At 39.8% G+C, this 19,919-nt stretch overlaps 1 protein-coding gene across 1 annotated transcript in view; it reads left to right on the top strand.

The window, feature by feature from the left end:
- Positions 1–19,593, top strand: part of GNPAT (glyceronephosphate O-acyltransferase) — a 22,544-nt gene extending 2,951 nt beyond the window's left edge. Inside the window, exons 2-16 of the mRNA XM_009891485.1 lie at positions 2,654–3,030; positions 5,448–5,624; positions 6,590–6,719; positions 7,944–8,071; positions 8,534–8,609; positions 9,204–9,355; positions 9,446–9,576; positions 10,261–10,484; positions 13,005–13,250; positions 13,960–14,039; positions 16,535–16,675; positions 17,598–17,697; positions 17,791–17,884; positions 19,182–19,243; positions 19,550–19,593. Coding sequence (XP_009889787.1) covers positions 2,654–3,030; positions 5,448–5,624; positions 6,590–6,719; positions 7,944–8,071; positions 8,534–8,609; positions 9,204–9,355; positions 9,446–9,576; positions 10,261–10,484; positions 13,005–13,250; positions 13,960–14,039; positions 16,535–16,675; positions 17,598–17,697; positions 17,791–17,884; positions 19,182–19,243; positions 19,550–19,593 — 2,162 coding nt within the window. The remainder of the gene's footprint in view (positions 1–2,653; positions 3,031–5,447; positions 5,625–6,589; positions 6,720–7,943; positions 8,072–8,533; positions 8,610–9,203; positions 9,356–9,445; positions 9,577–10,260; positions 10,485–13,004; positions 13,251–13,959; positions 14,040–16,534; positions 16,676–17,597; positions 17,698–17,790; positions 17,885–19,181; positions 19,244–19,549) is intronic.
- The last annotated feature ends 326 nt before the right edge of the window (positions 19,594–19,919 follow it).

The following is a 19,919-nucleotide window of genomic DNA, read 5'->3' as shown; positions in this document are numbered from 1 at the left end:
TGCAGGGGGTTTTCTCGTTTTACGCAGTGGAAGTTACTTGATTGACTTTGTGTTGGGTTTTTTTTTCTCCCCTTGCAGCTCCTATGCCAACCTCAGACAAGGAGGTTTGGGTGCGGGGTGCTGAACCCCCCCACCCCCCTTTCTGCTTGCATTCGGAGAGGGGGAAAACAGCTCCCAGTTTTGGCAGAGATTCCCGAACTTCTGTGTCTCCTTGACTGTACGCTGGTATGCCCCAGCGCATCATGAGCACCATCGTTTTATTGCTTTCAAAGGTTACATCGAAGCAGAGGAGTTCCAGGCTCCTGCTGTTTAGCTTTTGTGCTTCCCCAGCGTTGCGGTAACAGTGCGCATCGCCGGATTTTCTGATGTCAAGGTTTTCCAACAGCGTGTTTTCTAAACGTGCTCTCTACCAGTCAGCAATGGGAGCTGGAACCAACAGCTTGGTTGTCACGTCTAAAAGCAGCGTTATTCTTCTTTAGTGGTTGGTGAAGTGTGTGTTTTGGTTCCCTCAGCGCTACTTCAGGACAGGGCGTGAAAATGCCAGTTGCCATGGAGAGAAATCAGGTGCACATCAAATCTGGAAACATTGAATGAGGAGCAGTGGCAGAGAGGTGACTTTTCAGTTGGCGGTGGCCTTTGCAAAACTCCGCTCACCAGAACTGTTTTGGGGAACGGCTGTAGCAGCGCGGTGACTGCTGATGTGGCTGATGAGACCCGCGCTGAGTGCTGGGTTTCTTTGTCTGGGCTTCGTGCAGTTGCGCAGTGCAGGATTTAAACTTTGGTAATTGACATAAAATGTCGCTTAGATTTTCTGAGCAATGACTTGTCACAAACTGATCTAAGTGGCTGTATACTTTGAGCCAGCTAGTGTTTTCTGAGGCTATTCTGAGCTTTCTTTTTGCTATTACAGAGCATAAGAGATTTTATTTTCTGTTTTATTTTTAATCAAGGGGGTCGATATAAGGTGTCGGTGGCAACAGATGGCTAATACAAACTATTTCCAGTCATCTTAACAGTTCTTAGCTTACTTGGCTCTTGGAAAACACCAACTAGTTGAAAGCTGTGGAAGAAGAAAGATTGGAAACTTTAATGCTAAACCACACAGGAAAAAAAAACCCTAAAAGTTACAAGTGAAGACGGGCCTGGGTCTAATACCTTTTATAGAATTGTTTTAAAAATCCCTGGAGAGTTAGTTCTGCAGTTACTGTGGGACAATTCTCTGAACTACAGTACTGGAAAGAAAAGTTAGATAATCTACCAAATGCTACTGTAGTGGAAGGATGGTATCCAAATTTGACTGTACTGTGTGGGGAAAAGAATATGAGAAGGTTAAACTTTATAGTAGGACTTGTGTTCTTTGATAAAATGAAATCAGCTTTCGATACAGTTGAGGCTTTGAAGGATTTTTTTGTGGTTCTTAAGTGGAGATATTTCCGATTTGAGGGTTTTTTTTTTTTGTTTCATTTTGCCAAATCATCTTGTTTTGATGAATGGGCATGAACTAAATGTTTGCTCTCTGCTTGCTTTAAATGTCAACTGCTTTGATAGTGTTGCTGAGGCGGCTGTGGTCAGCTGGCAGTGAAACCTGACTCTCTCCCAAGGTTGAAAACCCAAGCCGCCGCTGCTGGGCATTTTGCTTATCTGTTCCTGGTGTTCTCCCATGTGTTCGCTGGCCAGGCTTTCTTCTCGACACTAGAAAAGGTCATGGAAAGAGCCCGTGAAACAACATGGTTTTTCCTTTTTTATCAGACTGGTTCTGCACAGGTTGTACAGAGGGAGAGGAAGCAAAATGAATGAAAGGGATGCCTGTGCCACCCTTCAAGTGGTGCTGTAGAGGAAGACATAAGCATTTTTATTTTTAGTATCTTCTTCTAATATATATGCTTGATCATAACCAATACTTTTATATTTGCGTTTCACAGAGGCTCGCTCCAGTTGCCTTGCTTATCTGGTGGCTATTGCTGTTGTTTTGAAGTTTAGAGAAATGCTATTTCAGTTTTGGAAAGACTGATGGGTCATTCATACAAACTGTGGTGGTATAGGAGATAATAGGAGACATCTGTCTGACACAGGGGGTGCCTGCCAGCTCAAGGGGAAGAGTTTTGTCACTGAGATTTCTGCAGCGGGATGGATCCACAATTAGTTCTTCATGAGCCATTTGTTTTCCTGCCTAGCAGTGGTGTTGCTTACTCAGAGGCTGTGCTCTCTTTTTACCTGCTTGTGCACCATATTGCATTTTGATCTTCACGTGGCTGATAATGGGGTTTTTTTTGTTTGTTTGTTCCTGCCTAGCAGTGTTTTATGTACCTTATGTCCAAGCTTGGCACAAATGACCAAGGTCCTAGATGCAACTTAAAGTAGTTATTTTTTTGTGTTGATAATTGTGGTTTTATAATGTCATTCATGGCATTGTCTTCATGCAGCTGTCAGAGTTGGAATCAAAGGTGTTTTACTTAATACCTATTAATCGTGGAGAGGCTGGAGGCAAGGCACTTCAGCTTTCAAAGCCCAGGTGTTCTCTCAACTTCTGCCTGTTGGGCAGAACTAAGTAACACGTGGCATAGGGTGATTTGGGGATCTTTGCAGTTGGAAAGGGTTAGAGGGGTTTGTTGGGTTTTTTTCCCTCCCTTTTCTTTTTGGTTTCTTTTTGCAGCATTGTTCCAAGCAGATAATACTTGTTCATGCAGTCAGAGTGTGGAATGCAGACACTATAGAAAGCTAAAAAGAAACCTCAAACACTGCAAAAGTATTGCATGCTATTACTATGGTACTGTAGCCAAGCAGACCACCACTGAATGGCTCGAGACAGTGTCTCATTCTTTATTTGTATGTTCCCAGCAGAAAGAGCTCACATCAAAGAAGAGAGATGAGTTTGAAGATATCTTGGAGGAAAGACGATTGTCCAGCGACTTGAGATACGCGATGAAATGTTATACTCCTGTGATCTACAAAGGACTTTCACCTTGCAAGCCAAACACTATTAAAAGTGCTGTTCTCCAGTCAGAGCAAGTTCAATATGTTATCAAGCAGGTGAGTCTGGACGCTGAACTGTAAGACGAGGTAGATTGAACACAGCCAAGCTTTGTGTGGCAGCAGGGGAAAAAAAGGATTATTGCTGACCGTGTCAAACCCAATAGCTGTATTTTGAAAGGCAAACCAATAAATCAGTAACTTGAGAGCCGTACTCTTTTGGCAAGATAAGCAAATACTGATGTACCGTGGAGTTGCCACTAAAGCTGTTAGATAGGTCATTCATGAAATAGTGTTTTGACTTTGCATATACGACACTTCACCATCTAACTTATCCAATGTGCTTGACTTTTTTTTCTCCTCCTCCTTCACAGAGCAGCATTGTGAAAGACACAAGCACTCTCCTTAGTAAACATTTTTGTTCTTTGAGGATGTCTTGTAGGAATTTTATGGGCTAGTGGTATATTTATGAATCAGTCATAAATGCTACTTTCCCTAAAATGGGAGTTAAATTTCACAGAATTTTTTGAATTAGAAACACTGTCTAAGATGTAACCATATTTTTGTTTTACGATGAAGGGCAGCTGCTACCTTGTAATGAATAAAATATTTTATAGTCAGTCTGGCTCATATTTTAGTTTGTGTTGAAATGAGTGAAATAAGAATGTGTGTTAGTTAGCAGAGTAACTATTTTCAGTATTCATGAAAAATAATTCTAGGCCAGTAGAAGTATATAAGATGTTTTGGTTAGTCCCAAGGGAATGACTACCATAACATTTTTCTGTTTGTTTTCTTTAATGGTCAATGTTACCTATATGTGACAAACTAAACCATGTCCTACAAAGTAGTCCTGTTGCCATCATGAATTGCTAAGTAGTATGAAGTATTAAAAAAAAAAAAAAGAGAATCTTTCAACTTTAGAAACACTAAAACATTTACTGAAAGAAAATATTTCACAGAGGATTTGACAGAAAGACATTTGTGTGATGTTTTCTTCTGAAGCGCTGTTTTTTTGATGGATATTTCTTGGCTAGGGTCAAGTGGTTGAAGGGGGTTAGCAGACCTACCGTTGCAACTGAGCTTTGAACTAGAAATTACTGAAAGTATCTAACCGAGGCTACCTTGGGCAATATGCCCAACTGTCTACAATTAATGTGCCTCCTGTCTGGGCAGAGTTTACTCAGCTTTGCACAGGCATACTAGAATCTGTTCTTGTGACAAATTGCTGAGGTTACTAATGTTCAGTATGTGAAATTAAGTGCCTTTGTTTGTTTTAGCTTGCCATATGGGACATGTCTGTTTTTTTGGTTCCTGATTTTGGGGAGTAAGTGCTTAGCTCTGTAGTGGATGTGCACTTAATTCACACAGGATCGACTGTGTGGTAAGCCTTTCACTGGTGAATAAGAACAGTATCTCTTCTCGTAGCGAATAACGGACAGTCATTTTTTGGCTTGCTAAGAGATATTGATTTTTCTCCAGCTCAGATGGAAGCAGTTTTTGGCTTCTGTAAATTGTTAAAAAATCAGTTATAGCTACATGTGGAAATACGCAGGATGAAGGATAATGCATTTATTAAAACACAATTGAACCAGTAGAGATGATAGTAAGGTGGTTTATGGAGGTAGATTGGAGGAGATGGATTTTCTCGTATGTCACAAAATAGAAATAATAGGTAAGCAGTGCTGTCCTCTAAACAGAGCCATGCTGTTTTGGAGGCTTTTTCTTCTGCCATTCCTCCTTTTTCCTCCTCCGTGTTCAGTAAAAGGCGTGCTCCTCTTTCCATACCAGTAAAAGACTAACTTTTCAATTAAATATTTCTAGATTCAAAGTATCAAATAGGAGGGACGACCATAATTTAAGTCTGTTTTAAGAAACTTCAAAAGGGAATGTGCATAGCAACAGAAAAAAGATCATTGATATGCAAAGTTGGTAGAGACAGTGCTTTGTATGCATTTCAGCTAGCCATTGCCAAAGTAATACCTTACAAAGAAATTCAAGCATGATAGGGCTGAGGTTCTTCAGCCAAGTCTTAAAATCTAACCCAAATACGCTTCAGAAATTTATGTTGTGAATATCTCTGCAAACATAGGTTTCATTTAACTAGTCAAAGAAAATTGCACGCAGCCTTCAACAGACCAGTAATACAGGAAATGTACTTCGAACTTAAATCTCCTCTGAAGATGTTACAGGTTAAAACATTCAGATGGTGTGTTTGAGGGAGGAGAAATTGTTGCACACGCTTCCCTCCACCTTTGACATCTAACCTTGATTTTGAACAGCTTTAACTTGGCTTTCTCTTGTTGGCTGTCATGGAACAGAATCTGTATGATGAGATGCATGCCTATCACATAAAATAAAATCTTGCTGACTATTGCAGTCGTTCTGCCGTAATTGTTGTGGCCCATAGAATGGTATGCATGGGCAAGGAGAAGGGAACAACATCTGACTGCTATTTTGTTTGTTTTGTTTCTCTTTAGTTAGCAAAAGAGATGGGAGAATCACCTGATATTATTCAAGAAGAAGCCATGGAAATCCTGGATGAGATGGGCCACAGTATGCAATTAGGAGCTGTCAGATTTTTTGCCTTTACTCTGAGCAAAATATTTAAACGGCTTTTCCAGAGAGTTTGTGTGAATGAAGAAGGAATGCAGAGAGTGAGTACTGGTGGGGGAAAAAAAAGAGGTTCAATAGCGTATAACCCTTCACTGAAAGGGTTCTCAAGCATTGGAACAGGCTGTCCAGGGAAGTGGTTGAGTCTCTGTCTCTGAAAGTATTTAAAAGATGTGACGATGTGGCACTTAGGGACATGGTTTAGTAGTGGACTTGGCAGTGCTAGGTTAACAGTTGGACTCGATGATCTTAAAGGTCTTTTCCAACCGAAATGATTCTATGATTCTATATTTTCATCCCAGTCACTTGGACAAAGACTCTAATCTTCGTTCCAAGTAACAAATAGAAAAAATACCCTTTGGAAAAAAAAAAAAAAGACTGCACTTGTGTTTATTACTGCATTTCCCAATAAGGGGGAGAAAATACAGATGATATGTAAGTATTTTAGAGGCAGCCTGCAGGACTTTTTTGTGGCTGAACGGGTTGGCTGGTCTGCAAAACCTTCATACAGCAAAAAGGGGTGAAACATTGTGCACCTCCGAGGCAGGAGATGATTTAAGTTTGTCCCGGTTCCCTGGGGAGCTGTTTTCCCCCTGTTTCATTGCAGGATGCCACTGTTTCATTGCAGGATGTCGCTGTGCTCCCTGATGCACAGGGAGTGCAGTGCATTCCCTGGAAGACAGCAGTGTCAGTCCCTACAGCCCCTATTGGGTTTCCCATCCACACCAAAAGGAATTTGAATTAGACTATCACATAATATCGCATAGACTGTCACCGGGCCTTTGAGTGCGGTGATGCTTGTGAACCACAGGTTGCTAGTCTGGAAACTACTGCTTCAGATTTCCTATGGTTCCATGCTGAAAAAGGTATAGAGTATGTGGACAGAGAAACCACCCTCAAACAAATCAGCTTCTGTTTGCCTTAAGCCCTGTGAAGGTCTGTATTTGCAAATTTCAACAGTCAGTCTGTAAATATTGGAACAATATTGTTTGTGCTGTTTTTCTTGCAGTTGCAACATGCCATTCAGGAGCATCCAGTTGTACTGCTGCCCAGTCACCGAAGCTATGTGGACTTTTTGATGCTGTCTTATTTGCTATATACATATGACTTGGCTTTGCCTGTCATTGCTGCAGGAATAGGCAAGTATGTTTTTTTAACAATGTTTTCAGGATTCAGAGATTCAGTAGCAAGGGGTCTGGTAGCAGCTACTATAAGTACTTGTGTTTCACTTTTGTTCCAAATATGTCTTGTTAAAACCTCCTTGGGTGAGATGCTTACAGCGTCTGAAAGCTTCTTATCGGTGCTGAGTCCAATCAAGGGTGAATTTTTTCATAGCAAATTTGCTCAGAAGTACCCCATCTGTAGACCCAAGGCTGGGGCAGTGATAGGTATTGTGAAGAAGACTTCTGTATTGCTTCTTTGGCCTGGGAACTTGCCCAAGAGCTACTGAGTATGTAGAACCTTTTGTGATACTTTATAATATAAAGTTTTAAGTGCAGTCATAGTAGCTAGATAGGAAGTGCCAGCCACCTTGTGCTTGTTGCTGATGCAACTGATTCCCTTGAAGCATTGGCAGAACTCTGTTACATGAAGTGCTGAGAGCAGAGCTGGCTGGGAAATGAAATTTCACATCAGAGGTCAAGATTTTGGGCATACTTAATTCTAAAGCAGATTAAGCCAGTATATTTGTGGGAAACAATTCTTGAAGGTCTTAACGGTAAATATGTTCTGAGTTAATGTGCTTTTTGAAAATCCAGGCTCTGGCAGCACTTAACTGAGAAACCTGATTTTGGAAGTCTTGGGTATCAACCAGGTCTTCTAAACAGGCAAACAACCACCTCAGGTCTGGTGCAGCACTGTAATGCACGCAGGCAAGCTACCAAAGAACTGGGAACATACTACTCTGCTTTCCAGTCAAGAGGTTAGGAAGACCAGTAGCAAATCAGCAGAAGTTTGGAGAATGTGCTTGCTAGGGAAGACAAGATTCTGCTGGTCTTTGTGGTATCTTGCCTTTGAGTGATGTAGGTTAGATTCTGATGAGTTCAGAAATTGATGTCTCATAACTGCCTTGGTCAAGGTGTTGCAGCTGCTTACCTGTCGCGTATTGTTCAGAATCTGCTCACATGCTGTCATAGGTATCGTTGTAATCCTTTGTTTATTTTTGGATTAGAGTCTTTTTGAGTTTTGGGATTCAAAACAGTATCTTGAGATACTATTAGTTTAGCTTAGAGGGATTTTTTTAGTGATTAACATTTTTTGAAGAGTTTTGGGGTCAAAGTTCTTCAGAATTAGGGGCTTGCAGCTTTATTACACTACTGCATGTGTGTATTGTTTTCAGTTGTTTTTCTTTGATTGTTTTTCAGATTTCCTAGGAATGAAAATAGTTGGTGAGCTGCTACGAAGGGCAGGTGCCTTTTTTATGCGACGTTCCTTTGGCGGGAACAGACTCTACTGGGCAGTGTTTGCTGAATATGTAAAAACAATGTTAAGGGTAAATAAATTACTGAACTCTCAAAATGTATGCTTAAGAAATACTCTGTTGGAACGATTCATGTGGAATATGCATGATGTTATAGCTATGTGATCAAAAGTCTTCACTGTGATCTGATTAAATGCATTTTACCTTAGAATTGCTGTAGGTGAAGAGCATGCATGCACTCTCTTGTTATTATAGTTCAGCAGTAGGTGGTAAACAAATTGCTGCTCATCGGTTGCTTTGGATCCTGTGCCTATATCTCCTGACACACACAATATTTTGTTAATTTAACTACATGGTGTGGCAAATACAATGGATAAATACAGTTAGTCTTAGAGATAATTCAAGTTAGACGTGCATGTGTTGCATTAAAAAAACCTTACTTACATTTTAAGTGCTTAAAACTATTTGTGGGCAGTAAAGAAGAAGTGTTTTTATTTTTCTGACCAGCTTTTTTTTGTTGTTTTACTTTTGAAGAGTGGCTATGCCCCAATTGAATTTTTTCTTGAAGGAACTAGAAGCCGCACCGCCAAGACTCTGACTCCAAAGTTTGGTAGGTTTGTTGAAAACTTGGACCTTTTAATGGTTATTGTTGTTTTCATTAGTGGCTATGTGCTTCGTTAGTTCTTCAGACAGGAAGGGATGTTAAAGTGGTGGGAAATTGGTGAGGTCTGTCAGACTACTGGAAAACACTATGGTTGGAGTTCCAAGGTGATACAAAGAACAGCAATACATGTCTCTTGCACTGTGCTGCTTTCTCTCCCTTTGCCCCATGGTTTACTTAATTGTGTAACTCTTCACCCTTTTCTTTCTAGAAAATATGCATCCCCTGACCAGCAGAGAAATATTGTAAGCTAACTGTAAAAGTAGTGCGGAATCTTTAGAAGGAAGATGCTGTGCAAGCATGGAGCAGTGCTGCTGAAAAGAGCACAGATAGCTGTCCAAATGCATTGCTTACATTTACCTTCTGTTTTAAAGCTTGGGCAACGCCTTGTGCCTCTGCTTGCTTGAAGAGAGAACAGGCACAATGCACACCTATTAGCAGTTTCTAAAACTTGACATCTTTTTCAAAGTTAAATTGTAGTTGCTTTTCCCTCCTTGAAAAATACAAGTTATTGACTTTTCTTTTTTTTTTTTCAATTTGCAGGTCTTCTCAGCATTGTGATGGAACCATTTTTTAAACGTGAAGTCTTTGACACATACCTTGTTCCCATCAGCATCAGCTACGAGAGGATATTAGAAGAATCTCTCTATGCATATGAACTCCTAGGAGTCCCAAAGCCCAAAGAATCTACATCTGTATGTAAACTCCTTAAGAACAGAACATAGGTGGATGTATACACACCCTGTGGCACCAAAATTTGAGGTTTGCTCTTCCCGTTTTCCTAGGGGTTGTTAAAAGCCAGAAGAATTCTCAGTGACAATTTTGGTACCATACATATCTACGTTGGCCAGCCGGTATCACTTAGAACCTTGGCATCTGGGAGAATCAATCGGTGCCCATACAATTTGGTTCCCAGGTACCGCATCTTTCTGTAGTGTATGCACAGGAAAAGCATTTCTTTAGTTCTCACCTACGTAAAATAATTAAGGTGTTCTCTTGTACTTTGTTTTCAATTTCTCTCACCTCTCCTTCATCTGACAGTTCAGACCGCTGAACCTGTTTTGTCTGAGCAGAGGCTTATCACGCTTGTGATTGGGTGTTTCTGAAACAGGTTGTTACTTGCGTAGCTTTGTACTGTGTCGAGAAGATGCCATTTTAAAATTTAATGATGACGCGTGAGCCAGGCAAAGCTCTCTTTTCTGAGAATTTGGTGGTTTTCCCACTTAAAAATTCCACCTTTCTCTCCCTTCTTGCTTTATTACTGCAGACTGTTATGTGATCATGTGCTAGGGAGCTGTAGCTATGACTGAATTGAGTAGCTTTTGCAATTTGTTATATAAAACACAATGCCTTTGAATTATTTTTTTTTTTTTTAAGATAGCAAGTGTACAGAGATCTGTGTTCCAAATACTGTCACAAAGCTACTGATGTTTTGCTCTGTACTTCTGTTCTACGTATCACACAGATAGAATCACCCTCCAACTGTTAGGTGCTGTAAAGTAGTTATGGATCTGGGAGCAATACAGAAGAAATAAGGAAGACTGTGATTTATATTTGGGTTTTTGGAGCTCTTTACCTTGAACTCCATTATTCTTTTCAGGCACCTTCCCCAAAAGCCATCTGAGGATATCCAAGAATTTGTCAGTGATGTAGCTTATAAAATGGAGCTCCTGCAAATAGAAAACATGGTTTTGAGCCCGTGGGTGCTGGCCGCTGCTGTCCTGCTCCAGAATTTGCCTGCCATGGATTTTGAACTTCTACTAGAAAAGACCCTGTGGCTTAAAGGCTTAACACAGACTTTTGGAGGATTCATTGAATGGCCTGGTATGCAGAGAAAGTTATTTCTATTCCTTTTGTTGCTTATGAAGGATAAATTATATTTCTGTGGAAGCAGTGTATGGTGACAACTTTACAGAATGTTTTCCTCAGAGTTGTAAATGGATTTTAGGATACACTAAAAATGATGCTAAAACCTCACAGGTTTTGACTTAGCCTGTAGAAGATAATACTTTGAAAAACAGTTAGGTGGAAGCAGAACACATATTTTACTGTTATATCCCGAAGTGTGGAATGAAGGGGAAATTATAGGGTACTTCTATTAGAGTACTGAGATTTGCCTAGTGTCTCTCTTTCTGAACCCTATGTAAGTCACAGGCAATTACCTGATCTGCAGCAGTTAACTTGGTGTAATGCTATGTTTATTGCTTGATACTGACTGATGTATAAGTTGTTACTGTCGCAGAGAACTAGTGGAAACAAATGGGTGAGAGAAAATCAAAACTAGAAGTTGTCTGTTTGTTTTTAAATTTCACTTTAACCCCAGAAACAGTGATGACTTTTGGGGAGAAGGCTTCTTTGGTGGTTTTATTTATATATTTACACACACATTCTCTTTTTTATATATACAATGTGCATGTGTGTGTATGTAGGCTGCTGAAAGGTTGATTCCCCTTCCAAACTTTCTGAACAATTGTTTTAAACTTCTGTCTGTAAGCCAAGGTGACACAGGTAATTAATTTTAGAGCCTGAGGACATAAGTGGTAAAGCTAGCAAAGAAAAATAGTTTAATGCAATACATTTACCTTTTCACAGTAGGTAGACTTAAACTATGGATCTTTGCTTTCGTAGTCATGTGTATAATCAAAGATTCCTCTCAGTACTGCAATAAAGAAATAGGAGCAGACTACAGTTGTAACAGAACTTGGTCATCTCTGGAAGAAAACCACTTCTCCTTTCAGGGATCTGCAGCGCAGTGAACGCAGACAAAGTCTGCTCCTGCCAGGCCGGTAAAAGGAAGAATTTCATGGCAATATCTAAACATCATTTAGCATCTTACTGCACAGTAAACTGAAAAACATACCGCATTTGGGTTTGCTTTTTCATTTTGCTTATTTTCTTAGCAACAAAGAATGAGCTTTTGCTTTAGTAGAGTTGTGGTGTAGTCAGGGAGCAGCAAATAGGCATGGTAATGGAATAGAAGAGTGACAATAACTGAGCAGATTTTGTTGGAGTGTGCTGTCCCTGCTCTAGGCATCAGTTGCATAGAAACAGGGTTTGTTGTTTAGTTTTGGATTGTCAATAATTTGAAAGAATAAATATATTTTAAAGGCTAATTTGGAGACATTACCAAGTCAGCAACTATATGTACCCTGTCCATTCTTCTGTCTCCAAACAGCTAGTTGTTTCTGCCTTTGCCATGCTGGTTGGTTGTTACAGGCTGTTACATTTGCTTGGCTGTTAGAAATTTTGTATTAAAAACAGGAACTGCAAAATGACATGGTCAGACTTCTGCTTCTGCATTGAGGAACTTGGGAGCTTTAGCAAAGCTGGAACAAAGTAGGCTGAAGAAGCAAGTAAGATGCAACGAGATTCTACGTGAACTCTGTTAAGAGGAAAGAACAGGATTTTTTTTTTTTTTTCTGTCAGAGTCTATATTGATTTGATATGCTTGTGGTGCTGTGAACATGTAAAGCCTATTTTAGTGTTCAATAAGAAGTTTTTATTGCTTCTTTCTTTTCTTGCCAAAGAGTTCACATTTGATGCAGGGGATGTTTTGGTAGTGTTTAAAATGTAAGGTATTCTAAAAAGGGGAGTGTATTTTCAACACTTGGGATGCTGCTCTTTATCTGAATAAGGTTTGCAGTCTGTCACACTGACAAAAAAATCCTGACCAAAGCTCACAGGTTTGTGAAACTCATGCCTACCTTTGAAGAACTTTGTTGTTAAAAAAACAGAACACCAAAACCACACACTTCCTTTCTTTAGGCATTTTAAGAGATTGTCTTACGAAACAAGAAGAGACTTGGGTTTAAGTACAGTCTGATTTCTCTTTGAGCAGGTGTATTATGTAATGATACACATGTTAAGATTTCGTTAAACTTAATTTGGGATGAGGCCTTCCTTGTATATGAGGGTTGAGGAAAAACATTATGAAGACTTGTGCATCTGATTCAAAACTTGGACGTGTCAGAAATGCCAAAGCAAAAGCATGGTCTCCATTTCCTTACTGATGAATGTATCCATCAAACAGATCTATCCTCTTTTATTTGGAGGCTCACAATACTTGTTCCAGAGACGAAGGAAATATTTGTCATTGTTAGCAAGTGGGAGAATTTAAAGTGCTTTAAGTAAGAAATGTCTGAAATTTGTTCTCTCCCATCTCATACTATGCCTAGGCTGCCAATTCCTGGTATGGATTATTTTAGAACATCTCTCTAACTGAATGTTTGGTGTAATAATTGGCCTTCAGTGATAAAAGTTAATTAAATACTGGTGCACTTTAGGCTGGTTCAACAGAGTTATGTTCCCTTTTCCATCTTCCTGAGTGTTGCGTTTTCCTGCTAGATAACCTGTGTGCCAAAAAAGCAGTCATGTCTGGCCTCACCCTGCATTCCAACATTGCTTGCCTTGTCGATGGCCACGTGGTCCTAAATGACAAAGGAGTGGAAGATGGAGCCGTAGGGGAAATCGTCTTTAAGCGTGCTCTGGCCATCCTCATGTGTGCCACCTACAGAAACCAACTGCTCAACGTGTTTGTGCGTCCATCTCTGGTGGCGGTTGCCTTGCAGATGACACGCAGCTTCAGAAAAGGTACGTTTGGGTAGCTCTGAGAGCCCGCTGGCTTTGCTCCTTGTGCAGTCAGCTGTGAGAGGAGCACGAGGTTCCTGCGACTGCTAGTGGGAGCTGTCTGAGACCGTTATACTCTGGATAAGGTCCCATGGCATAAGGTGAGTGTGTTGGGAGGGGATGGAGGTATTTTGCTTGCCTTTTTTGTTTGTTTACCCTTTGATACTTCTGAAAGTAGGTATGGTCTGCTGAGAGGGCAGGGCTAAGATGAGCAGGTCCGAGTTCCTAAGTGTCTTGTTTTGTTGATGTTTAGCAGACAAGCTTTTTAAGTTACAAATTACACACAGCTCACGCTTGCATACAGTGCAGCCAATTCTCAGTCTGTCTTCTCTTCGCACTACTGTTTCTGAAGTATTTCAGTGTTTTCTAATACTTTGTTCTTAAAGAAACTTTTCAGAATACATGCCATAGGTTTGTGCAGCATCTGATTATGTCGTATTTAATGCATGTTCTGAGAAGCTAGAACCCCCTGCTCTTTCCTTTTGGTAACAATTGAATCAAGTGCTTTGAGTACTTGCTGTTCTGTTGTAGTGGTTTCTGCTGTATATGTATGCTTTTAATGTCAAGTCCAAATGTTGAAGTAGGTGCTCTCTCTAAGGAGTAAATGGCTCTTCGCTTGCATGTTTTAAATTATGTTTCTAAACAACAGTTCTTTTACAATTTTTTTTTTCAGAGGAAGTCTATAGCTGCTTCAACTTCTTGAGAGATGTTTTTTCTGATGAGTTCATCTTCTTTCCTGGCATTTCACTGAAGGTAAAAACATCCTTTATACAAAAATACTCATAGTTAGTAACGCAGCCAACTAAAGTAGCATCTGATTTCAGGGCTCTGCTGAACAAGTGCTTTATGATAAACGTGTACAGTGATATCAACTTGATCTGTAAGTGGGAGGGAGAACTTAAAAGGGGGTCAGTGTAGAGGTAGTCATTTGGTTAGTTGCAAAACATTGAATTCACAAGGTTGCGTATGCAATCTTTTTTTTTTTTTCCATCCAGTAAAAAATTGCCCAATTCTGAACCATTAAAATGAACTGTAGCAGAAGTTTAGCTTTTTTGCATAAAGCTACCAGTCTTCCAGCACAGATACAAAAACATGTGTAAAGCAGTCTTTTAAGTGAAGTGTAAATACTGTCCTTTTCCTCTGCAGTTATGAAAGAGACCTTAGGCTGTGAAGAAAAAAAGTGTTAAAGTAGATTTAACTGAATTCTGTTACAGAGTGGGTGTGTTGTCAGCACAGAAACAAAACAGGAATTCTCATTGAGAGTACGCCAGGATAATTTTTCCTGAAAGCTCTTGCAGACTGTGTAGCGGAGGGGCACTGCTGCTCTTTCAGAAAGTTAAGCTATAGGTATTATACTAACTAATGATCAACCATTGCATGCCCTTGTTATCTTTGACAAATAGAGTTTGCAATTCTAAATTTAGGTACCTATTGTCCTCTCGTTGATTATACTCCTCTTAGTGCAGCTGTGATCAGTTGTTTTGTGTAGCTCCATGTGTGTGGTCTGTGATGGCAGGGCTACCAGAGGGCTCTGCCAACACCCAGTGTATGCCTCTGTACCCACCCCTCCTTGATGGCACAGCATGGCGGTAACTACTCTGTAGTGTTCAGAGGCTGATGTTCCTCTTATACCTTGAACTCTGAAGTTTTTGATGTTCCTGTGCATAAGTAAACATTTTTTAATATTTTGATGGTTCATGGTGAGCCCTTTTCGCTTTTTATTATTAGCGTTTATCTTGTGTATATTCAGACAGTACATTGCAAGCACTATAAGGGAAGTGCTTATAGTAAAGCCTGATTTAAACTTCTGCAGTCAGAATCTTCTACAGAGTTGAGGCGATGCAGCCTGTGAAGGTTTTTGAAGTGAGAAATTTCCTAATGGCGTAACAGCGTTGCTTGCATAGTCTTAGGGACGCTTTAGTTGCATCCTATTTGCTTGAAAAGAGTTTCCCCTCGTTTCCCCCCCTGCCCCATACTGCCATTACTCAGACAAAGCCAGTATTGTTCCTGCATACTGCCTGATTACAGGGCTCTGTATGTCTGTGTGCTCTCCTAACACAGCTGGACACAGGCAAGCTGTGAAAACTGCGAGCAGCACTTTGCTCTCTGCAGGGCTTGCTGTGTCAGTATGTACACAGCCTGCTGGGTTGGAGCTGGCTCTAGTCCAGCCAGCCTGAAATGCAGGTGAGCACAAGTTTATTTGTGAGGGAAAAAAAAAAAAAAAAAGTTCAATGTCATGCCCAATATAAACTGGTAAGTCCACATGTAGTTTTTATTTGGATTTAAAAATGTGATTTTTATCAGTGCTAAGGCCAAATATCTGATGATGATATTTGTGATTTTTTCTGTGTTAAAAAAGGAGATAATTTTCATAAGAATATTCAAGGTTTGTGACTGTATTAAAATCTCATAGATTTTCATATAGAAGAGAATTGGGCCTTTTTTTAAGGGCTGATTGGCACCGTTATGTTTAGTTTTCATTGTTAGCAATCGTTGCCTCTTGCAGCTTTTTTTAAGTACCAAAACCAGGCAGGGACCAGGAAGGTGACTGGCTATGACTGCCTTTACTGAAGTCAAATGAAAGAGTTGCTATAAAATGTCAAGGGAGATCTTAGCAACCCACCCCTCTGGTTATCCGCGTGTCTGTCATGTCTGTGTCCTATCCCCGTGTGTCCTGTGTCTCATCCCTGTGTCCGTGTCCCCCCGCCCCTCTGTCATCCCGCCCCCACACACCAATATTGGCAGTAAAGTGGTTTTGTCATTGACATGTCCATAATTTGTAACTTTTGGCCACTGTGTTGTCTCTTTCGTAGAGGGCAGGTCAGTGAACTACGTTATCATTTATTGCAAACAGTGGACATGAGAGAAATGCAAACCCTCGCTTTAAATAAATAAAAAAAAAAAATAAAAACCACCCACAGAAAAAAACCAAAACCAGACAACCTGACTGTATTCTGAGAAAATCCTGAGGGAGCTTAGGCTGGCTGTTACAATAGCAGCCACAGCCGCTTTCTTTGCTCCTAGGCCTCTTGTGCATCTAGGTACTGCTGTGTTTAACAATACATTACCCTTATAAAAAGGCAGTGGGATTTCTGGTATATAGGAAAACTTTGGTTCGAGTCTCTTGAGAACTGAGATCAGAAATGCAAGCGGCGTGCTGTTGCATGGGTTTTGTTGTTGATTTTGTGGGGAAAGGTAGCTGCACTTATTTTAGATGTTAAAATTTCAATTGTGCTTCTCTTTCCCAGGATTTTGAGGAAGGATGTTTTCTACTCACAAAATGTGATGCCATTCACACAACTCAACAGGAAATCTACCCTACTGACAAAGGAAGTGTTATAGTATCTTTCTTGTCAGCTATGTTCAGACCTTTTGTAGAAGGTTATCAGGTATGTTGTTCTTTGGAAAATGATCTCATTTCTCCCATGTTTTATAGGGAAACTAGGAGAGCTGTGACACTTCTGTAGTATAAATAGTGACTGTTTTCATGGCTGGGGAGTGCAAGAGTTGAGAAATAGCAGTAACAAATATCTTAAACATCACACTCCCACCAGGATCCTGATTTCAGCTTTTGGCTCAGACTTTTCCAATTGACTAAAGCAGTAACTACCTTGTAATGTGATGGCCCATTGTGGGTTTATAAGCTTCATGGGTAGTGTGCTGCTACCAGGCTCATTGTTCCATCTTATGAGGAGCTCTTGCTTAATTAATTTTATGTGGGCTGTCCTGCCAGGTGCGGAAATGAGTTTGTATCTCATATCTGATAACTTTTTCTTTGGAGTCATTAATTCAATCTGTATCTCTTTAAATTATTTGTTTTTCCAAGTTTTTAATAGGACTAAACACTTAATGCTCCTGTAATAAGCAATGTATATAAAAATAGGAGGCTAAAATCTCTGGTATGTCAGCGTAACTGGTGGGAATGCAGACCTTTGAACCTAGTGGAATCTGTTAATGATCTGGTATACAACTTGGGCTGAACTGTACTGATTTGCCCAGTTTTTCCCATCTGTAAAACAGGTATTGCTTTAAAAAAATATACTGTTTTTGAATGTGAGAACAGGAGTATTAAATTGATGTCTAAGGTAACTATTATAGTAATACTGAGTCTTCCTTTAATATTAGGGTTCTCATGCCTGTTGAACAGCAATAAAATTTTCAGTTGCTCTATGTAATGATACCTTTTGAGTTCCTCTCCTACACTTTTCATAGCGCAATGATGTTGCTTCCTTATGCTTGCATGTTTGCTTGTAATTAATAACAAATTGACAACGGAAAGAAAAGAAGTGCTAACTTTTTTGTAAATGTTAGTTAATTTTCAGATACCTCTCAAAGGAAACAAAAGAAGCCTTTACTGAGAAGCAGTTTATACCTGCAGTTCGCAACTTTGTTTTTCAACTTCTCGAGAAGGGTGTGTACAGCCATTATGCAATAGAATTTTACAAGTATAGCCTGTCAATGGATAGTGATAAAACTTTTAATTGTGTTTCTGCTTTCTCCGTAGGGAATATGCAGTGTTACGAAGCACTATCTTCTGACATGCAGAAAAATGCCTTAGCAGCTCTTGTGCAACTAGGTGCAGTGAAGAAGAAGAAAATGTAAGTAACATTGGCTTTTTGGTGTATAGAAGTCCATGTGTGGTCTTACTGGCAATTCTTAATGACTGACCTATTGGTATGAAGCAAACAGCAGAACCCTGACTGCCCGAGCACCAGTCAACTGAAGGTTGATTGGATTTGAAGATAGTTCCTTTCTGTACACGTTGTAGAAGCAGAATGGCACCACCCCCTCATAGTGAAAACACTCCTGTGGGACCTAGCAACAAAATCCATTAACTCACTAGTAGGCTGCTTCTGACTCCCTTTACTTTTTCGTTTTCAAATTTTCTCCCAAGGCTTTGACAAGCAAATAGAACCGTCCTGCTTATTTTTAATAGAAGGGTTACTCTGTGTGTTACAATAAGCCTCATCAGGCAACGTAAGCAATAAGCAAGAATACTACTAATTTTGTGGGATTTCACCACTGACATCTCAAAGCAATTTAACTGAAAGCTTAGTCATTAAAGTCTTTTAATGCAGTTCATGTAAGCCTAAGATTAGAAAACAGCGATTGTTATACACAAATACGCTGACATGCATTTCCTTTTATCAAATTAATTTGTGTTGTGGTGCTTCTTACTGTGTTTAAAAGTATAACTGTGGAAGTCCCTGATACAACAAGTCCCCACATTGTCTTGAGTGTTTCTCAGAACACAGTTGGCAGCTGATGACCCTGAGCTGTTTTCTTATGCCTCTGTTCAGGAAATGAATTGGTTAAGGTTTGTAGTGCTCTTGGAAAGTGCACAAAATACTGTTGTTGTTACATCCCCTGCCATGTCACTCTGCTAAATAGATGTCTATAGCTAATATTCCCGTTTCATGTAAAAGGAGTAAATCAATTGAGTGCAACAGAATTTGACATTAGCTCAAGATTTGGTTGAGTTTCAGAGAGATAGTCTTGAAAATCACATGACTGAAAACAAAGAAACGTTCTCTCCTACAGTTCTCCCTAATAAAAATCAGGGGAAGAGAGAGACATGGGGACTGTGAACGAGAGGAAGGATAAAGAAAAAGTAACTGTCCTTGAGTACAATCTGTTTAGAAGTCTGCTGTGTCCTTAAAATTAATATGTATGCTGGTAGGATGGATGAAAAATATGATGTAATAATGAAAATGTTTAATTTGTGTTATGGTGCTTCTTACTGTGTTTAAAAGTATAACCGTGGAAGTCCCTGATACAACAAGTCCCCACATTGTCGAGTGTTTCGCAGAACACAGTTAGCAGCTTAGTTGTATAGGAATGACTGGAATAAGAAATATTCATTAAAGAAACAAGTTTTTTTTCTTTTAACTGTAGGTCCAATGGATTCACCTACAATGTAAATCAAGAGGCTGTTAATAAAATCCTGGACATGTTTGGTAAGCGTTCTCTAATTAATTTGAAGGAACTTCTCAAGTTATAAATTACTTTGGACAGTGCACATTAAGTTCAATGCAGTGTTTTTTTCCTTAGTGTAGTTCCTTTGGTTTATCTGTATAAAAATCCTAATAGTATTTTTTTTTCACAGTGCTTTTTCTGGTGTCATTGACTGCAGCTTTGACTCTCCCTTCAGGCAACCCAATGCCGAAGGAAAATAAAGCAAAAAAAGTAGTTTAAATGGAGTGGTACTTACAGCGTTTTGATGATAAGTATTTACCTTTTGGCTTTTTTTTTTTTTTGTTAAGACGCCAGGATACCTGTACAGAAGCCTGTGGCTGCACGACTTTAAGTGGCTCCTGATGCTGTCACTGGATGTGACCGACCACCACCCAGCCGGAGTGGGGATGGGAGAGGCCATGTCCCCCTCTCACCCCACCAGCCTGCGACCGTGATGGGCCCAGAGGTGTTCTTCAGCTCTCCATTACCACTTAGAAACTGTATTTCTATCCTCACTGTGTTGTTTTGTTGTTGTTTTTTTTTTAAACAGATTAAACATTGTCTTTTTTTTTTTTTTGTGGATAATTTAAAGAGGGGCGCGTAGTAACGGCTACTTAAAAATGCATTTTTCTAGACTTGTGTAACGAGGAATGTGATCGGTCTCGAATACTTCACGGG

The sequence above is a fragment of the Charadrius vociferus genome, unplaced genomic scaffold, assembly GCF_000708025.1.
Source record: "Charadrius vociferus isolate BGI_N301 unplaced genomic scaffold, ASM70802v2 scaffold68, whole genome shotgun sequence".
Classification (NCBI taxonomy): Eukaryota; Metazoa; Chordata; class Aves; order Charadriiformes; family Charadriidae; genus Charadrius; species Charadrius vociferus.
The sequence above is the reverse complement of the archived record's forward strand: the minus strand, read 5'-3'. Positions and strand labels throughout refer to the sequence as shown.